The 20,360-nt window shown below is 40.9% G+C and overlaps 1 protein-coding gene and 1 non-coding gene across 3 annotated transcripts in view; both read left to right on the top strand.

Moving 5' to 3' along the window:
• Window positions 1–3,829, top strand: part of grb10a (growth factor receptor-bound protein 10a) — a 154,954-nt gene extending 151,125 nt beyond the window's left edge. For both annotated transcript variants that reach the window (XM_060904810.1, XM_060904811.1), the window contains 2 exons: window positions 1,632–1,725; window positions 1,881–3,829. In XM_060904810.1, the coding sequence (XP_060760793.1) occupies window positions 1,632–1,725; window positions 1,881–2,027 (241 nt within the window). In that variant the 3' untranslated portion in view covers window positions 2,028–3,829. The remainder of the gene's footprint in view (window positions 1–1,631; window positions 1,726–1,880) is intronic.
• Window positions 3,830–12,944: 9,115 nt separating this feature from the next.
• On the top strand, window positions 12,945–13,016 carry trnap-ugg (transfer RNA proline (anticodon UGG)). The gene has a single exon. It is a non-coding gene; the product is annotated as a tRNA-Pro (tRNA).
• The last annotated feature ends 7,344 nt before the right edge of the window (window positions 13,017–20,360 follow it).

The raw sequence follows: 20,360 nt of genomic DNA, 5'->3' as shown, positions 1-20,360 counted from the left end.
ATTTATATCGTACGACTGAGGAGAAAAGACTGCATTTCCTATAACTCTCAGCTCAGCTGTTTCAAAGCAACAGAGATTTAGGAAGATGAGAAGAATCCATGCAGTGAAAATAATGGGAAACTGCTCTTGTAGAATAATTATATATTCATAAACAGCTAAGACAAAAAATATTTAGAGGAAAAAAACTCAGAATTTCTGAGATTAAAGGTAGACTCCCTTTCAGATTTTTCAAGTTGAGGTCATAAAAAGAACTTTCCCGAACACCCAATTATTTTTGTTTAGTTGACCGAAAGCTACTGAATTCAAATCACAGACTTCCAATTTTATTAGTTTCTTTTTTAAATAGAACAATTGATGAATTCAGGGCCACGTGGCTATAAATTCTCCACTATTTTTTCCTGCTTCACCATGACCCAATTCAAGATACTACATCATGCATCATATGGTGGGCTTTCCCCGTTTGCTCAAGGCATTGTGGGATACAAATTTGAAACAGGAGAGGAAAATGGAGGACGTAAGTGTGCGAATTAAATGTGAAAGCCCGACTACAGTAACAGAAAGCGAGAAGAAAAGACGTTATGTTATATACGAAGGAAAGGAAACGCAGGACCAAACTAATAAATATAGGCGGTCAGCGAGCACCTCGGTGTGATCAGCTGTTCGTTTTGCAACAGAATGATGGAACTGTCAGTGCATGGTCAAGGTAAACCTGTAGATGGCAGTAATGCAACACTGGATGCCAGATATTGCAGAAATAAACGTATATCATATTGACCAAATTTCACTGATTTAGTTCCGATCGGGAACTAAATTTCACAGATTTTATGAAATCGAAAGGCCGTCTAGCTTTAAGATCGGAAATTTACAAGAAAAAAATCAGAAATTCCAAGCTTGAGAAGTCAGAACTTTATGAGGAAAAAAAAAACCTCACATGCTTCCTGGTTGCAGTGCATTCTGGGAAATTTCAGAGGAACTCTCTTAGCGCTTTATTCTTTAATATTGTGCGATCGAGGAGGAAAGACTGCATTTCCTATAACTCTCAGCTCAGCTGTTTCAGAGTAGCAGCGATTTTTGTTTTTCTTATGCAAATTAGAAAAGTCCATGCACTGAAAGTAACGGGAAACTGCCGTTGTACAATAATTATACATTTATAAAAAGCTAAGACAGAAAAGGACGTGGGTAAACAAAGCTGTGAGGTTTATACATTCATGTCCTGTTGGATCCAGGAAACAGAACAATCACATGCTTTCTGGCTGCAGTGCATTCTGGGAAAAGTAGTTGAAAATCTCTTTGTGTGCTTTGCTTTATTCTTTTATATTGCGCAATTGAGGAAGACAAACTGCATTTCCTGTAACTCTCGGCCCAGCCAAGGCATCTATGGTGTGCTGATGCACATTGCAAGTTTTTTTTTTTTTTTTCTTCATAAATTTATGACTTTCTACCCTCAGAGAATATCCAAGCTTTTTCTCATAAATTTATCAGAAATTGAGGTTTTTTTTTCCCCTCAGAATATTACCCTCTCCCTCAGCTCCTTTTTTTTTTTAACCTACAGTAGCCATCGTAATCTACAGATTGTATAACACTTGATAATAATTGAGGTGTTTGTTCAGTTGAGTCTCTTTTCTCTGAAGGTTGTTTCTTGTACGGGATAGTCAGAGCAACCCAAAGGCTTTTGTTCTCACTCTGTGCCATCACCAGAAGGTCAGACACTTCCAGATCTTGCCTGTGAGTCTATAACTACAGTACAGTATATTCTGACCTTTCCATGACTCGAATACAAGTCATGGTGTTCTGCTACAGATGCATCTTAAAATCTAAATACTTTCAATCCCTGTATTAGGAAGAGCCTGTTGAAGGTCTGTTCTCATTTCTGTTGTCAGTATGAAGAGGATGGTCAGATCTTCTTCAGCCTTGACGATGGTTCTACCAAGTTCACAGACCTGATCCACCTTGTAGAATTCTACCAACTTAACAAAGGAGTCCTACCCTGCAAACTCAAGCACCCCTGCACCATGGTGGCCTTATGACACCCCCTCCCCCCACACCCACCCCCTACACTTTTGATTGAACTTTTATTACGTCCTTGCACCCATGGCTGAGAACAAAGAAAACAACCAACGCAGTTTCTCAGTGTCCCTCTTCTGTGATAAGCGAACACTTTTTTTTTTTTTTTTATGTCTCAGACATGAACATTTATTTTATATCTTGCCTCTGGGAACGTTGCAGAACTGACAATTGATATAACACTGCCAATTTATTTCTCATTTTCCAAGCCAGTGTCGGTCACTTCAAGATCTCATCCAGTCGAAGGCCTCGATGTCATCATGCACAAAACACTCACAACTGTGAAAAGATCTGATCAAATCTTTTCCGTTGCTTATGCCTTGTAATGTTACTTGATCATATTGTGGGAATGCTGACGTTTTCATGTCGAGTATTTTTGCACTTTCAAGCTGAAAACGGGTGGCCCACTTGACCATTAAAATGCCCCTGTCCTTATTTGATCCCCCCCTCCTTCCTCCTTCCCCTGGTCTCATGGTGAGTAAGCCTCAGTGTGGAATTCCTGTGTAGTAATTGGATTACAGTGCAAAACAGACTTTCACTGAGCTCTGTCAGAGCTTCCTATTGACAAGGCTACAGCTGATGGCTGATGCACCGAATTATGAATCAGCAGACCTGAAATGCTGATTATCATCTCATCTGTTGCATTGCGCTCAGTCCAAGCTATTCTTCACCATGTCCTCTTTGCCTCTTTGTGCAACAGGATAAAGCTGAGTTACGTTCCGTCAGTCCGGAGACTGAAACGTTCCACAAAGAAGTTGCACATGTTGGACATCTGGCGAGAGAAATTCATTTGAACCGTAGATAAAATGCATAGTTTTAATTATGTTTTTAATTAGGGGGACCAAAAGTCACTTTCAATTGAAGTGCAATATTTTTTTTTAAGTACAGCCTATTGGGAAGTTAAGGAAATGTGACCCAGGACCTGTGTGGCCACCTAAGAACTTGACACACACTCAAGTTGCTGATGTTGACTACCCATAGCACAATCACTGAGATAAACAATTAGCCGTCCTCTGGCTATGTATCAAGTTATTGTTGTTGTTATTATTATTGATTATTATTATTATTTCTACAAAATCCTGTATAGCTATAATTAAGAATTAGCTTTTCATCATTTTGCTGCGCTTGAGCCACATGAACATATGAAAGGTATAAAAAGACCCCATTTGTAGCTTGAATTAACATGTGATCTGTGCCGAGGTTCCAACAAGCATCGCAGCACAAAGATCATCATTAAATCGTAGAGCAAGCAGCACAACGAACACGCTCTCTCCTAGTTAAGATGCTCTTAGTGTTAAGAGGCTTTTGGGAAAGCCACCCCTGATCAGTTACAAAGCAGCATTAAATAAACACAATGCTTTATGATCGGTATATTATTAGATCGGTCAGACCAGGGGTGTCAAAAGTCTGGCCCCAGGTCCCCAGGGTGGACTGATGTTATCTTGGATAGGAGGTCCACTGTCAGCCACCACGTTGCAATTCTTCCTTTCACCTGACGGTGGCAGCAGACTGCGTTAACACAGCTAGCTAAATTGCAAGAGCATAGAATACGTTTTGTGAATCCTTGAATGAGTCCTTAACTAAAGTGGTCAATGTCTCATCTCATTATCTCTAGCCGCTTTATCCTGTTCTACAGGGTCGCAGGCAAGCTGGAGCCTATCCCAGCTGACTATGGGCGAAAGGCCGGGTACACCCTGGACAAGTCGCCAGGTCATCACAGGGCTGACACATAGACACAGACAACCATTCACACTCACATTCACACCTACGGTCAATTTAGAGTCACCAGTTAACCTAACCTGCATGTCTTTGGACTGTGGGGGAAACCGGAGCACCCGGAGGAAACCCACGCGGACACGGGGAGAACATGCAAACTCCACACAGAAAGGCCCTCGCCGGCCACGGGGCTCGAACCCGGACCTTCTTGCTGTGAGGCGACAGCGCTAACCACTACACCACCGTGCCGCCCGTGGTCAATGTCTTTTTCCTCAAAAGAAACACAAATTTTTGACTATCATCTTGCGTCTCACAACTACAGCTGTCAGATGATACCTTGCTGCCAGGGATGCCGCTAGAAATTTTGGGCCCGATGAAAGAATGTAATATTGCCCCCCCCTTTACGTTTCTGGTAACCGGACTTCTTCATGATGCTGTCAGCCTACTGATGGTTCACCATCAATTCTGCTTCTACCGTACGCAGCTAACGTTAGTGCTGGATTGGAAAGCAACAAACCTCTAGCTCCACCTACACAAGACTGTACCATGTAATGAATAGGGAGAGGGGTGAAATGTAAAGACTATCTATTCTAATAATTTTGTGAAAAATGGAAAAACAAACCAGAAGGTTGTTGTATTTGCTCGTTTTAAGAGACAAAATTATGAAAAATATTTTTTATTAAATTAACTTGCATATGGTAATGATATTATCCTCTGAGGGCCCTCTGTCAATGCTGGGCCCTTAGAATCGTCCTAAACCCCCCCAGCTGCAGTTATTTCATGAAAAATAAATTCACTATATTGGAGCTCGAAAATAATATTTTGGTGACCGGCCGTCAGGTTTCTGGATGTGGTCTGATTGGGAAAAATTCCATTTGATAAAGGTTTGGACATCTGAGTCAGACCACCTCTCGAGGTCTCCCATTGGCTTCAGTAGGCGGAAATGAAATGAAATGAGAAATTCTGCACACAAATAATTCACAGTTGCCAGAAACAAGGTCTGGAGTTGTTTGTGCTGCTGACTTCAGCAATGACGCCTTTCTGCTTACTCCAGCATGTTCACAGTTGGCAACATTTTCCCTAACTATCTCGCATATTTGCAAAACAATGTGGAAGGTAATCTGATTACAATATGTTGAAGTGTGAGATTGGATGGTTCAGTCTCCAGATAGTGATATACAGCTGTTAATGCACATGTTAATGTGAGATACAAATGGAGCCAAAGACAAAACGTGCACAAACACTCAGAAGAATGTCGGGAGTCATGAGTGCAATGTCCTCTACGTCTGTGTGGCATCGTTCCAGCACTTAGTTTAGATGAAGTAATGCAAGCTTCGGTATACAGACCTGTGAATATGCCACAGTGACAATGCGGCAGAATCCTCCATGTCCTACACTGGCACAGCAAGACTTAAGCAATGACCACCACCTACAGATTGATAAAACTCATACAGCTGACTGTTAAACTGATAACATCGAAATACACACGCCTAATAAAGGGTAGAACATGTGACCGAGAGATGTACATGCTAGTCAGTTTCCTAATACACAGATAAAACCTGGTGTTAGAGCAAGCATCTTCTCAACAGAATCGAGTTCATCTGTGTGTGAAAAATCCCAGCATTTGTTTCAGTTGCGAACTTGAGTAATGGGTTTTAAATATACAGTGGTGCTTGAAAGTTTGTGAACCTTTTATAATTTTCTATATTTCTGCATAAATGACCTAAAACAACATCAGATTTTCACACAAGTCCTAAAAATAGATAAAGAGAACCCAGTTAAACAAATGAGGCAAAATATTATACTTGGTCATTTATTTATTGAGGAAAATGATCCAATATTACATATATGTGAGTGGCAAAAGTATGTAAACCTTTGCTTTCAGTATCTGGTGTGATCCCCTTGTGCAGCAATAACTACAACTAAATGTTTCCGGTAACTGTTGATCAGTCCTGCACACCGGCTTGGAGGAATTTTAGCCCGTTCCTCCATACAGAACAGCTTTAACTCTGGGATGTTGGTGGGTTTCCTCACATGAACTGCTCACTTCAGGTCCTTCCACAACATTTCGATTGGATTAAGGTCAGAACTTTGGCTTGGCCATTCCAAAACATTAACTTTATTCTTTAACCATTCTTTGGTAGAACGACTTGTGTGCTTAGGGTTGTTGTCTTGCTGCATGACCCACCTTCTCTTGAGATTCAGTTCATGGACAGATGTCCTGACATTTTCCTTTAGAAGTCGCTGGTATAATTCAGAATTCATTGTTCCATCAATGATGACCAGCCATCCTGGCCCAGATGCAACAAAACAGGCCCAAACCATGATACTACCACCACCATGTTTCACAGATGGGATAAGGTTCTTATGCTGGAATGCAGTGTTTTACCTTTCTCCAAACATAATGCTTCTCATTTAAACCAAAAAGTTCTATTTTGGTCTCATCCGTCCATGAAACATTTTTCCAGTAGCCTTCTGGCTTGTCCATGTGATCTTTAGCAAACTGCAGATGAGCAGCAATGTTCTTTTTGGAGAGCAGTGGCTTTCTCCTTGCAACTCTGCCATGCACACCATTTGTTGTTCAGTGTTCTCCTGATGGTGGACTCATGAACATTAACATTAGTCAATGTGAGAGAGGCCTTCAGTTGCTTAGAAGTTACCCTGGGGTCCTTTGTGACCTCGCCGACTATTACACACCTTGCTCTTGGAGTGATCTTTGTTGGTCAACCACTCCTGGGGAGGGCAACAATGGTCTTGAATTTCCTCCATTTGTACACAATCTGTCTGACTGTGGATTGGTGGAGTCCAAACTCTTTAGAGATGGTTTTGTAACCTTTTCCAGCCTGATGAGTGTAGAAAGACCCTGATGTGGGTGGAGCACAGAAGCATGGCAGGCGGTTGTTTGCGTCTTAATTATTTTCTTTATTGCTGCTTTTCAGCACACAACTCAGACTCTCTCTCACAGACAGACAGACAGACAGACACACACACGGGCTACTAGCAAGCCCTCGGCACTGACCTCCCCTTCTCACTCTCCTTTTATAGGGCACGGTCACTGGAGGAGACACACAAACACACGTTAACTGACAACAGGTGTAGTGACACGACCACTCACCATCCCTGACTCCGCCCTCCATTCACAGACTGACGCTCGGCCACGCCCCCACTGCCACAATGAGCATCAACAACACTTTTTCTGAGGTCCTCAAAAATCTCCTTTGTTTGTGCCACTTCCACAAACGTGTTGTGAAGATCAGATTTTGATAGATCCCTGTTCTTTAAATAAAACAGGGTGCCCACTCACACCTGGTTGTCATCCCATTGATTGAAAACACCTGACTCTAATTTCGCCTTCAAATTAACTGCTAGTCCTCGAGGTTCACATACTTTTGCCACTCACAGATATGTAATATTGGATCATTTTCCTCAATAAATAAATGACCAAGTATAATATTTTTGTCTCATTTGTTTAACTGGGTTCTCTTTATCTACTTTTAGGACTTGTGTGAAAATCTGATGATGTTTTAGGTTATATTTATGCAGAAATATATGGAAAATTCTAAAGGGTTCACAAACTTTCAAGCACCACTGTAGTCAAAAACGGCGCCATGCTGGTAAGGAAGTACAATCTTGGTCCATAAATCTACCATAAATCTACAGAGTACTAAGTATGTAAAGCATGGTCTATGAGGGCGCATCTTTTTGTCAAACCTCCATGATCCCAAGCTGATTAGAATGTACAGTGAGACCAGACGATATCAGCTTATAATCAGTTCAAACACAGCACACAACTGGTCTCCTGAAGAATCAGCTCTGCAGGTCTTGTTTTGGTTTTTGTTTGGTTTTTTTGCAAATCCTTTGTGCAGTTACATGCAGTGCAAACAGCTTTAGTAGCAATATATACATATAATTTTTTTTATTTCTGAGTATGTGAAGCTTAAGCTCTAGATCTAACACTGTATCTATGCTGTCTACAGCTATGTAAATGGATTGGGCTTCCACATGAAATGAAGACTGAACATGTTTGTTGCATGGACATTGTGTACTTTGCATACTCTCAGTGGTTTGTATCAGTGTGCATATTACATATAATGATATTATCTGTTCTCATTTGTATGTCATAAAAGCCTTTTTATAAAATGTATTATATTAAGCAGTGAAGTGAATGCGACTCTTGTATATGAAGTGTGTTTCACATTCATTTTGGGACAACTCATGTATACGATCAAGGGATGATCCAAGATTAAAGAATGAAGACCAAAGGTGCAGGCAGCATCCTTATGCATCTCTTGTACCTTTATCCATAGGGATTTGCCACGTTGCATGCTTGCTTATTTCAAGTCTCTCTTAGTGGCAGGATTATGTTTCTTTGTTACCATCTAGTGGTAAAATATAACATTACAGGCTACATACAGTCTAACTTCATGACACCACATCTAATAATAATGGCTATCTAAATATAAAAGCATCAAAGGTATCAGGAACACATCATACCACAGACAACCTAATATCTGAAGATAGCACTGAGGTAACATCAGGATACTATACTGAATGACAAACTGTGAACATTAAAGCTAGATGGCCTTTCGATTTCATAAAATCAGTGAAATTTAGTTCCCTCTGAAATTTGGTCATTGTGATATGTTTATTTCTGTAATATCTAAAAAAAAAAACCAGGCCATTCTGGGACTCAGAAGTTATTTAATTTTAAGGGATTCCCTTGCAAATAACGTGCATGAAATCACTCGCGTTGCGTAGTCAAGCTGACATAGTCCATGTGCACATGCGCCACTGAGCTCTATATAAAATCTGAGAGATGAATAACGCCATGTGGCGGCACGGTGGTGTAGTGGTTAGCGCTGTCGCCTCACAGCAAGAAGGTCCGGGTTCGAGCCACGTGGCCGACGAGGGCCTTTCTGTGTGGAGTTTGCATGTTCTCCACGTGGGTTTCCTCTGGGTGCTCCGGTTTCCCCTAAAGACTTGCGGGTTAGGTTAACTGGTGACTCTAAATTGACCGTAGGTATGAATGGTTGTCTATGTGTCAGCCTTGTGATGACCTGGCGACTTGTCCAGGGTGTACCCGGCCTTTTGTCCGTAGTCAGCTGGGATAGGGTCCAGCTTGCCTGCGACCCTGTAGAACAGGATAAAGCGGCTACAGATAATGAGATAAGATGAGTGAAGTTATCTGGCTGCCATCTTACCACTTCCATCACATGTATTTGGCTTATGTGTTAAACCGTGGTATTCAATCAAATTTGCCCCAAGAAAAGTATCTCCTGACTTTTTTCCTCCTTCATTACCTCCTCTTATTTTCTCAGCTTTACCCACATTTCTTACATATCTTCATAGCATCTCCTTCACTGTTATTGTTTTTTCCTTTTCCAGTTCAGTCTCTGATCTTTTTTTTTGAATGGCTCTTTTTTTACTACTATAATTATTTTTACAGAGATTATTTCAGTTTTTCTTATACAGTGTACCTTTCTCTTATATGTATTAGAGAGAGAGAGAGAGATAAGGAAGAAGAAATATATGAAAGAGAAAGGTTATATTATAATAAAATAAATTATATATATTTCACAGGTGAAATGTCGGTCCACAACCTTTAACCTGATGATTTGTACAGTTCACTGCTGCACATGTAGGCATTTTTCTTCTAATTTTTCTCACCAACTACATAAATAACTTGTCCAATTTTGTGTAGCTTCCAGTAGTCGAATGACAGTTCCGCTCTGCGATGTGAGTGGTAAGATGGCGGCCAGATGGTTTCACTCTGATGAGCCTACAGTATGAGCGCTCCAGATTTTATATAGAGCTCAGTGGCATGCGCAGGTTTACTGACTTCTTCTTCTTCTTTTAGTGCAGCAGATAACTAAATATTTCAGACTTGTTCGATTTGAATGATTCTGACATCAAATCATACATTTCTGACTATGTAGAAACCAAATTTGGACCTCTAGAAACACTCAGAAGTTTCCTTCTACTAGATATCATATATTGTCATAATCTACTAACTGACAGCTCTAACATGGATGCATGAATCTGCTCTATTTTTAGGGTGTAAGGGTGTAGTAATACTTTTGCTTCAGAAGTCAGCCACATCCCCTGGATGGACTCCTAGCACTAGTCCTCACTACTTACCCAACTCTCACCTATGGCTCCAAGAAGTTTTTTGTGCACAGCAACAGCCACACCCCGGTACCCCATGTTGGCTCATGGGTGAAACTAGGTGAGGGTAGCACACAGAGAGTCTCTGTGTGTGATGGATTATGTTAGACTCCAAAACCTTATGTGCATGAAGTCGGCTCATCCATGACTAGTAGATGTGGACCTCACAAGAAAGATGAGAACTGGAAAATGGATGCAACCACCGAGAAGAGTCAGAGAGCCAAAACAGCAGAGTTGATGTCAAGACACAACCAAGGCACACTGGTGCCATCACTGCTGTGAAACTCAGCATGGGGTTCAGTGTCGGGTAACTAATAATTGCTGACTACAGTAGTTGTAGTGTAATTTAGTCTACCAAATGGTATCTAATAAGCCCCACATAATATAGCTAGTATATTAGTTAGATGTAGTTAGGCCTTCTGGACAGAGCTTCCACCTATTGCAGAGAGCTGTCAACAGTTGACCAAGTGTACATGCAAGTAGGAATGCCGTGGAAGGTGCAAATGCTACCGTTTTGGTCTCACCTGTACAGCACTGTGTAGCTGCAAATGTGAGGATTAGGCTGGCAAATATAAAGACAATGGAGAACCCTTAAGCAAACTCTCTTGACTGTTCAATTTGGGCCAGCGATGCCCTTATTGTGGACACACAGTTAGTAACAGTTACAGTTCACACATTTTTTAGATTTGTTTTATATACTGGTTATGTGCAATGCTCAGATGTCATGTGAGCAGATGGCCTATTATCTCATCTCATCTCATTATCTCTAGCCTCTTTATCCTGTCCTACAGGGTTGCAGGCAAGCTGGAGCCTATCCCAGCTGACTACGGGCGAAAGGCAGGGTACACCCTGGACAAGTCGCCAGGTCATCACAGGGCTGACACATAGACACAGACAACCATTCACACTCACATTCACACCTACGGTCAATTTAGAGTCACCAGTTAACCTAACCTGCATGTCTTTGGACTGTGGGGGAAACCCGAGCACCCAGAGGAAACCCACGCGGACACGAGGAGAACATGCAAACTCCGCCCTCGCCTTAATTAGCAGATTAATAATTGATGAGTGGAAACACAGAGCAGCTTTAAAAATATACAGTCATGTGGACATCCCTTTTGTATTGATAATCTAATGTTGAACCACATTACTGATACCCAGTACTAAAAGTTTGTTTGCAAATGATGTGTGTTTTGTGACTAATTTTTCATAGAACCTGCCAGCCATGTACAGCGCTGAGAGTCATACATTTGGATTCCTCATAGTCAAAAACCTATAAATCAATACCTTACTCATCAAATGGTGGCCATTTTGGAATTTTGATTGGCCCGTAGGATTTTTTAAATATATGGCCCCTGAAGGATATCTGTACAAATTTTGGTGCTTCTATCACCATTTGAAATATTTTCTCACTTATCTGCTCCACTGTTTTGGGTTTTACGGCAGCTGACATCCACAGTGTTGCATTACTACAGGTTTACCTTTGACCGTGCACTGACAGTTCCATCATTCTGTCGCTAAATGAACAGCTGATCACACCAAGGTGCTCGCTGACCGCCGATATTTCTTAGTTTGGTCCTGCGTTTCCTTTGCAACGTAACATCTTTTCTTCTTGCTTTCCGTTACTGTAGTCGTTCTTTCACGTTTCATTCGTGTCCTCCATTTTTATCTCCTGTTTCATATTTGTATCCCACAATGCCTTGCACGAATGGGGACAGCCCACCACTTGATGCATGACGTAGTATCTTGAATTGGGTCATGGTGAAGCAGGAAAAAAAATAGCGGAGAATTTAGGGCTACGTGGCCTTAAATTCATGAATTGTTCAATAAATAAATAAGAAAGGAAGAAAGACGTCTGTGATTTGAATTCAGTAGCTTTCAGTCCATTAAACAAAAATAATTGGGTGTCAGGAAAATTCTTTTTATGATCTAAACTTGGGGTGGCACGGTGGTGTAGCGGTTAGCGGTGTCACCTCATGACAAGAAGGTCTGGGTTTGAGCCCCGTGGCTGGCGAGGGCGTTTCTGTGCAGTTTGCATGTTTCTCCCTGCGTGGGTTTCCTCCGGGTGCTCCAGTTTCCCCCAAAGACATGCAGGTTAGGTTAACTGGCGACTCTAAATTGACCGTAGGTGTGACTAGTTGTCTGTGTCTATGTGTCAGCCCTGTGATGACCTGGCGACTTGTCCAGGGTGTACCCTGCCTTTCACCCGTAGTCAGGCTCCAGCTTGTCTGCGACCCTGTAGAACAGGATAAAGCGGCTAGAGATGATGAGAGGGCGGCACGGTGGTGTAGTGGTTAGCACTGTCGCCTCACAGCAAGAAGGTCCGGGTTCGAGCCCCGTGGCCGGCGAGGGCCTTTCTGTGTGGAGTTTGCATGTTCTCCCTGTGTCCGCATGGGTTTCCTCCGGGTGCTCCGGTTTCCCCCACAGTCCAAAGACATGCAGGTTAGATTAACTGGTGACTCTAAATTGACCGTAGGTGTGAATGTGAGTGTGAATGGTTGTCTGTGTCTATGTGTCAGCCCTGTGATGACCTGGCGACTTGTCCAGGGTGTACCCCGCCTTTCGCCTGTAGTCAGCTGGGATAGGCTCCAGCTTGCCTGCGACCCTGTAGAACAGGATAAAGCGGCTAGAGATAATGAGATGAGACCTAAACTTGAAAAATGTGAAAGGCAGTCTACCTTTAAGCAAGTGTGATTTTTAATGGCAGTCTAATAAAAAATTATATATATTTCTTTCTTCTTAAACCATAATGAGTCACCAAATTCACAAATCAAAGTCACAATTCATTCCAACAGCAAAATAGGAGGATAAAATTATCTCAAATAGAATTCACATTATTGTAAAAAAAAAAAAAAAAAAGGTTTTAACATAGCAGTTTCTGCACGCTGGTGTACAAATTAACCACTAGGTGGCAGACAGAGACACAAAAAGAAGACAAGTGCCACGTAGAATGTTTACTGAAGCCTAAAAAAAGGAAGCTGCGTCATGTCTATGCGGCTGGCTCGTTGGTCTAGGGGTATGATTCTCGCTTTGGGTGCGAGAGGTCCCGGGTTCAAATCCCGGACGAGCCCTAATATTTTCAATGCAACAAGAACTCGTTTATTCTTAGTATTTGTGTGTATCCGTGTTTGTTTGTGCACTCCCTCACACTTTACATTTACAAAATAACTACACCATCCTTCGTGTCCATTGTTAATATGACACTATAACAGGACAACATGAGTCTATCATACCATAATTAAATAACTATTTAATTTTAATATTAATTTACAGGAACTCACTTGGTAATTACCCCAAGTCTATTACGAATGTACACTTCTATGAAATCCAGAAGTGTCCAGTTCAATGTGCTGTACAGCGTCTTAGGACTCCAGTAAATCAGAGCATATTTTCCACTTCTATATGCATGTACACTCACTGTCCACTTTAATAGGAACACCTCTATACCTGCCTTTAAAAAAAAAAATAAATTCACTCATCATTCAATCATGTAGCAGCAGCAACAATGCATATCTGTATCATGCAGATACAGGTCATAATGTTTCCCAGTTAGAATGGAGGAAACGTGTGATCTCTGTGACTTTAATCGTGTCATGGTCGTTGGCCCCAGATAGGCTGTTTTGTTTTTTGTTTTGTTTATTTGGCCATAAACGTACAATAAAAACGGTACAGGTGTGGCAGGGATGACACAAAAAAGCATAAAAACTTGTTTCCATTGTGGTCCCTTATCACAGACAAAAAATAGCTACACACAATTAAAAAATAACAAAATAAAAATAATTTGACAATACTGTATAACTGAATATCATGGGGAAGCATAGCAAAAATGTAAAAACTAATACCATAACAAATAATACTGAACAATATTGATAATGTTAATAATAATAGAAAAAACAAAAAAAGCAAGAGAAAAAAACATAATAATAATAATAAAAATAATAATAAATAAAGAATGAAATTAAAGAAAATAGAAACTAAAAATACACATAATCTGCTGCTTCCTCATCAAATAGAATGTTAAAAAAGTGCTGTTTTACCTTCTTCTTAAACAGGGGAAAATTTTCTACTGATTTTATATTCTGAAGGTAGTTCATTCCAAATTTTGGTTGCAGTGTACAGAAAAGAAGTTTGTGTCTATGTCTGTGTCTATGTGTCAGCCCTGCGATGACCTGGCGACTTGTCCAGGGTGTACCCCGCCTTTCGCCCGTAGTCAGCTGGGATAGACTCCAGCTTGCCTGCAACCCTGTAGAACAGGATAAAGCGGCTAGAGATAATAAGATGAGATGAGATATGGGCTTTGAGTTGTTTGGATCTAAAATCAAACAACTCAAAGCCCATATGATGTTCAAAATGAAATTGCTGAGCTATTGAGAATTTCATACACAACAATCTCTGAAAAACAAAAAAACAGAAAAGAAAGGGGGGGAAACATTGTGTGACACTTCTGTGGGTGGAAACACCTTGTTGATAAGAGAGGGCAGAGGAACATTTCCAGATTGGTTCAAGGTACATAGGAGGAGTAACTATCATAACTCGTACAATCATTCTTTACAACCATGGTGAGCAGAAATAGACTGGTACCAAAATCCAGAATTGTGACACCCAAAGGCATTTTTGAGACAAAGTCGGCAAACAGTCTTATTTTGTCAATTTGGGTGTGCCGAATTCAAATCTGCAATATGCCGAGCTGTATCTGACCTCTGTTGACCTCTAGAGGTCATTGAACTTTGGGCCTGTAAACGTCTCAGCTGAACCCAGTTTCTCAGCTTTCTAAGGAATGAAATGTACTAAAATGATTAATGAAGTTAGCAAATGGCCTTGTTTGTTAAATGTTTGGGTGCTGAATTCATTTTTCATTTGTAAAACGACATATGACCTCTGATAACCTCAAGGTCATTAAACTTGGCCTATAGGCCTATGCATTTAACGGCATTTTTAAACTGACTTTACTCCCCCAAAAAGAATATGAACAGACAAAAAACAAATAGAAAGGAACAAATACAACATTAAATGCCAGTCCATGTACATGTGACTTACTTTTCACAATGAGAATGCCTAGGCGATCACCTTACATAACATTGCATCACATTTAGCGGTTATTGTTTATACAAAGCTACTGAAAAAAGGACAGATTCAGCAGCATACAAAATGTGGGGGCATACAGGGTATACAGGTTAATCAGGGTTAGTATATATGAGAGTTTTTTTCTTTGTTGTTTGTTTTTTGTTTTGTTTTAAACAGGGTAAAGCCTTTACAAAAAACAAACAACAAAGAAAAAAACTCTCATATATACTAACCCTGATTAACCTGTATACCCCCACATTTTGTATACTTGAGCAACTTGTGTTCAGAATTGTGTGTCATCCTACAGTCCAAGGCAACATGTTCCCGTGGATGAGCAGTTATTTCCTTCAAAGGTTCGTTGTCCCTTTCTGCAGTACATTGCATCCAAGCCTGACAAGTTTGGAATCAAGTTTTGGATTGCAGCAGATCTGGACACAAAATACATGTGTAATGCCATCCCTTACTTGGGAAAAGATACCACTCATCCGACGGGAGAGAGGCTGTCAGAGAATGTTGTTTTGAAATTGATGGAACCATTTATGGACCAAGGAAGGACTGTAACTATGGACAATTTCTTCACCTCTCTGTCTTTGGCTAACAGGCTTCTTCAACGAAAAACAACTCTGCTTGGCACCATCAACAAAAATCATCGGGAGCTACCAGCAACTGCAAAGGAAACCTTGGGGCGCCAGTTGTACTCCACACAGGTGTTCACATCTGGAAGTGCCTTGTTGACGGTGTTTGCAACAAAAAAAAAAAAAGAAATGTGTTTGTCTTCTGAGCACCATGCATCAGAAAGTGGAAATTGTGGACACCCAAAAACAAAAACCAAACACTGTTGTTGATTACAACCATTTCAAATGCAGCGTTGATATCATGGACCAGAAATTATGCAACTACTCGGTGCATGCAGGAACATGGAGGTGGCCCATGGCTGTGTTTTACAACCTGCTTGACATGGCTGTCACAAATGCATGTCTTGTACACAGCATGTGCAGGATCCAAAGAAAGTCGCCAATTGTTCATGCTGGAGTTCGCAGAGGAACTTCAAAACAGGCTTTTGCAGGAAAAGGCACAAGGGGAAGAACACAAACAGCAGCGTCATGAGATGAGAGTTTCTCAGAAGAAAAAGACACAGTGCCAGGTGCGCATACTCTGCAATAATAACAGAAGCACAAAACTTTGTGTACGCTGCCGCAAATACACCTGTGGCAAATGTAGGAAAGACTCACCATGGGAATGTGGAAACTGCTAGATGGGACAACTGTATGCTACATTTATGTGCTTTGTATAGCCTCTATGTGTAGTGAGCCTGCTTTTCTTAGTGTGAAATAAACATTTTCTTCCTGAAGTTATAACGTCTGTTTGTAATTTTTCCAAGCTGAAATTGTGTTTTTTGGGGCGCTAATTCCAGTCCTCTGACATTGTGAGCTTGGCAGAGTAAAGTGTCATTGAAATTGGGGTGTAACCTACAACTAAATTACCATTCATGAAGGATTTAGTATGTCCCTTTCTAAAATGACAGGCCATTATTAAAATAAGTGTTTTTATGACAAATAGAAAGCGTTTCTCGATCAACTGACAAAATGAGGTGAATGTGTACATCTGTTTGTTGGCTAAATAAAATATAAAATGAAAAATGGCTACTCTTAGTACAACACATACAACTCAACACACAGTATTACCCTGTCCACACTAGGGAGTTTGTACCGATACGAAACTACTTTCGTACCGCAACACCTGTCCACACTAACAACTATACCGGTACTGTAGCGGTATAACTGTATCGTTACGAAACCCACAAATGTATGGGTTTCGTACCGGTACAGTATCGGTACTGTAGCGCTTCGCTGTAGTGTGGACAGATGAAGCGGCTCTGTATCGATACAAATATAATGCGCAAGCGCAATGAACCATTCCTACGTCTTCCGGGTTATTCATACAATACAATATGCCTGTGCTTTCCAGCTGTAAATAAAACATCAAAATGGCTCAAAATGACCGTGGAGCTACATGGAGCAAAGAAAGGGGGGAGAAAGGGAGAGGGGGGGGGAGGGAGGGGGAAAGAGGGAGGAAGAAAGGAGGAAGAGGGGAAAAGGGAGAGAAAGGGAGGGGAAGAGAAGGGAAGAGGGAGAAAGTGAGGGGGGAGAAAGGGAGATTCGTTTTCTTTGTTTCTTTCTCAACTGCCTCGCGCGTTTTATACGATTCGACTGAATAAATGACCACCAGAAATACAGACTGTACATTGACAACAAAAAGCACACACATGTTGTTTCATCCACCATATTCTCGGAAGGAAGTTACTCGGTAACCACGGAAACATTTCACACATGCGCATTTCAACTTCCGTGAAAGAAAACCGCAAACATTTATCGCTAGTGTGGACAGATGCACTAAACTGTACCAGTATACTTTTTATTGATACAGTTATACCACTTTCATACCAGTATAAGTGTGAACACAGCATATTTTGGGCTGATCAGAGTTCATTCAAACAGCAGTTTGGCCTTTGTCATTACAGGCAGCAACCTCAATGAGGGTGGAGTGGCTGTTCACAATACAATGGAGACAGTTAGCACCTTGAGAGGAATACACAATTTTTGCAGAGGGGAGGGGGCATGCAGCAGAAATGAAAATCTCTGGGCCTGCTAGTATGATACATTTTCTCAGTTTAAACATTTGATATGTCATCTATGTTCTATTCTGAAAAAATATGGAATTTTGAAACTTCCACATCATTGCATTCCGTTTTTATTTACAATTTGTACTTTGTCCCAACTTTTTTGGAATCGGGGTTGTATAAAAAGTTGTATGCCTCCATGCTTTTCCAGGTTTTCATCTGTGTAGAACAATGTCTGCAACACCAGGTCGTTTGAGATGTCGGAACTAAATGGATGCATAATTTTCCAACTTATAAGAAAAATCCTTCTTTGTTAATGTGTAAGGATCTATCCCATCACAAACAGCAACTTTCTGAAGGTATCTTGATTGTGTATTGGCCTCTAAACTGTGAAAATAGTCAGAGACGGTTTCACTAGCTCTTTGCATGCTGGCAGCCAAATTAGTTTGCCTGACCACCACTTCATTCACTGGAAGTAAACTCGCAAGCAAAAGTTATGTGACTGAATACAATCTATAGAGGACTTTCACTGACATCACAGATTTCATTTTTCATGCAGTGTCCTCCATATTGCCGGGCAAACAATGAAACAGTTGCGACAGTTAATAATAAAAATCAAGATGACTGCAGTCAGTCCCAGCTCTCTGAAACAATTAAAAATTTATTTTATACCAGCAGATCACGTTAGATCGAAAAGCTGAAACATGTAGACATCACAGATCCATATAATTTACCCACAAACGTATTTATTTATTCTGCACACTGCTTGCACTCGTGCTCTCTCTCTCTCTCTCTGTGTGTGTGTTTACCACTTGAGATGGATTAAATGCAGAGGAGGAATTTCGCCGTGCTTGAGTGTATGTGTGACAAAAATAAAGGCTTCTTCTTCTTAATTTACCCAAAAATGTATTTATTCTCCTTGAAAAGTGCACAGCAAACCAGCTCCCGGATTTGGGACACTACAACATCCTGAACTATTTAGTATTTGGACTTCTAAATACACTGGAGATGCTAAAAGCTTACAAAAGTACAGATACCTCCCAATATTTTGAGGCAGGTTTCGTGCTGGAATGTTATGGGAAATTCAGAATAAAAAAGATACTTTATTGTGACAAAGGTAAGCTCAAACATGGACTTCTAATAGTAATAAACAAGCCAGGGCCAAGATCTAGCATATTTTATGGTGTTTAGCCTTGTCTACATTATCAGTATATAACAAACATGCTGCTAGTTGAGCCAAGCATTAGGTCTAATAAAATATATCGTGTCCAAAGCCCAGATCCAGATATACATTTAACGTTTCACAGAGCTTTCACACTAACCTGATATAAAATGTTCTCTACACAAATGGGAATGTTTTGTTGGCATCCAGTCATTTTGTTTAACTGCAGCTTGCCATTTTTCTCATCTCTCTGGGTTCGCCGGTGTGGCAGCAGGGGCATGGCCGAGCGTCAGTCTGTGAATGGAGGGCGGAATCAGGGAAGGTGAGTGGTCGTATCGCTACACCTGTTGTCAATTAACGTGTGTTTGTGTGTCTCCTCCAGTGACCACACCCTATAAAAGGAGAGTGAGAAGGGGAGGTCGGGCCAAGGGCTTGATAGTAGCCTGTGTGTGCATGTGCAAGAGAGAGTTTGAGTTGCGTGCTGAAAAGCAACAATAAAGATAATAATTAAGATGCAAACAACCGCCTGCCGTGCTTCTGTGCTCCACCCACATCAGGGTCTGTCTACAGCCGGGAAGTGGTGAAAAGTTAAACCAGGCTTATCTCCACGTCTGTTATTACATCCAAAAGCACTGCAGGTCTCTGGCATTGTTCTTTTAGCTGTAACTTGTACAAATTTATCTGTAGATGTTTACTGAATTGGGCTTACTTGTGTATACTTGTGCCAGTCACTGGCCAACACAAAGCTTGCCCGGCAATATGGCTGCGTAAACAAACCTGCAGTTACGATGACATCACGTGAAAGTCCTCCATCGGCAATTTAGAGTAGCCAGTTTACCTAATCCGTATTTCTTTGGACTGTGGGAGAAAACCGGAGCACCTGAAGGAAACCCACACAAGAATGAGGAAAACATGCAAACTTCACACAGAAAGGCCCAGTTGATCGATAGGTTTGAACCCAGAACCTTCTTCTGTGAGCTGACAGTACTAACCACTGTACCAACCAGTAATACATATTCTGTATGTAACTGTATTTTTTTAATGGGGTCCTTGACTCATGGGGGCCATAGTGCACATACTCATGCAAAATGTTTGTTTCTAAATAAATCTGTATTATGCAAGGCAAAGACTCAAAACAACAAGAGGTTTGCTTCCGTGTATAAACTGAAATGTCTGGGGTTGAACAAATGATTGCACATTATTTCTGTGCCGAGAGTATATTGCCTGCCGCTGTTGGTACAAGAGGTTGTTTGACTTGTTTGGCTGTAGCTTTACCCTGGGGAATTAACTGCAAGTCTTGTCACAGTGGACATTTTGTTTTTAACTGCCATTGTGTAGAAGCAGCAAGACAAATCAATAATCCATTCTCTGTCCAATTCACCTGCCACATAGCAGAGTCTTCATAGTAACTTCTTAGATATATGGTCAATCCAAGCCAAAAAATCTGTATTTCACTGAGGAAGTTATCACTGATTTAGAAGAATTTCTTTGGATAGGAAGCAGAATCAGAGGTTGTGTTCACAAACAATAGTATTTCGCAACTAATGATGTTTAAGTGGAACTCAAAAG

The sequence above is a fragment of the Neoarius graeffei genome, chromosome 22 (assembly GCF_027579695.1).
Source record: "Neoarius graeffei isolate fNeoGra1 chromosome 22, fNeoGra1.pri, whole genome shotgun sequence".
NCBI classification, from domain to species: Eukaryota; Metazoa; Chordata; class Actinopteri; order Siluriformes; family Ariidae; genus Neoarius; species Neoarius graeffei.
The sequence above is the reverse complement of the archived record's forward strand: the minus strand, read 5'-3'. Positions and strand labels throughout refer to the sequence as shown.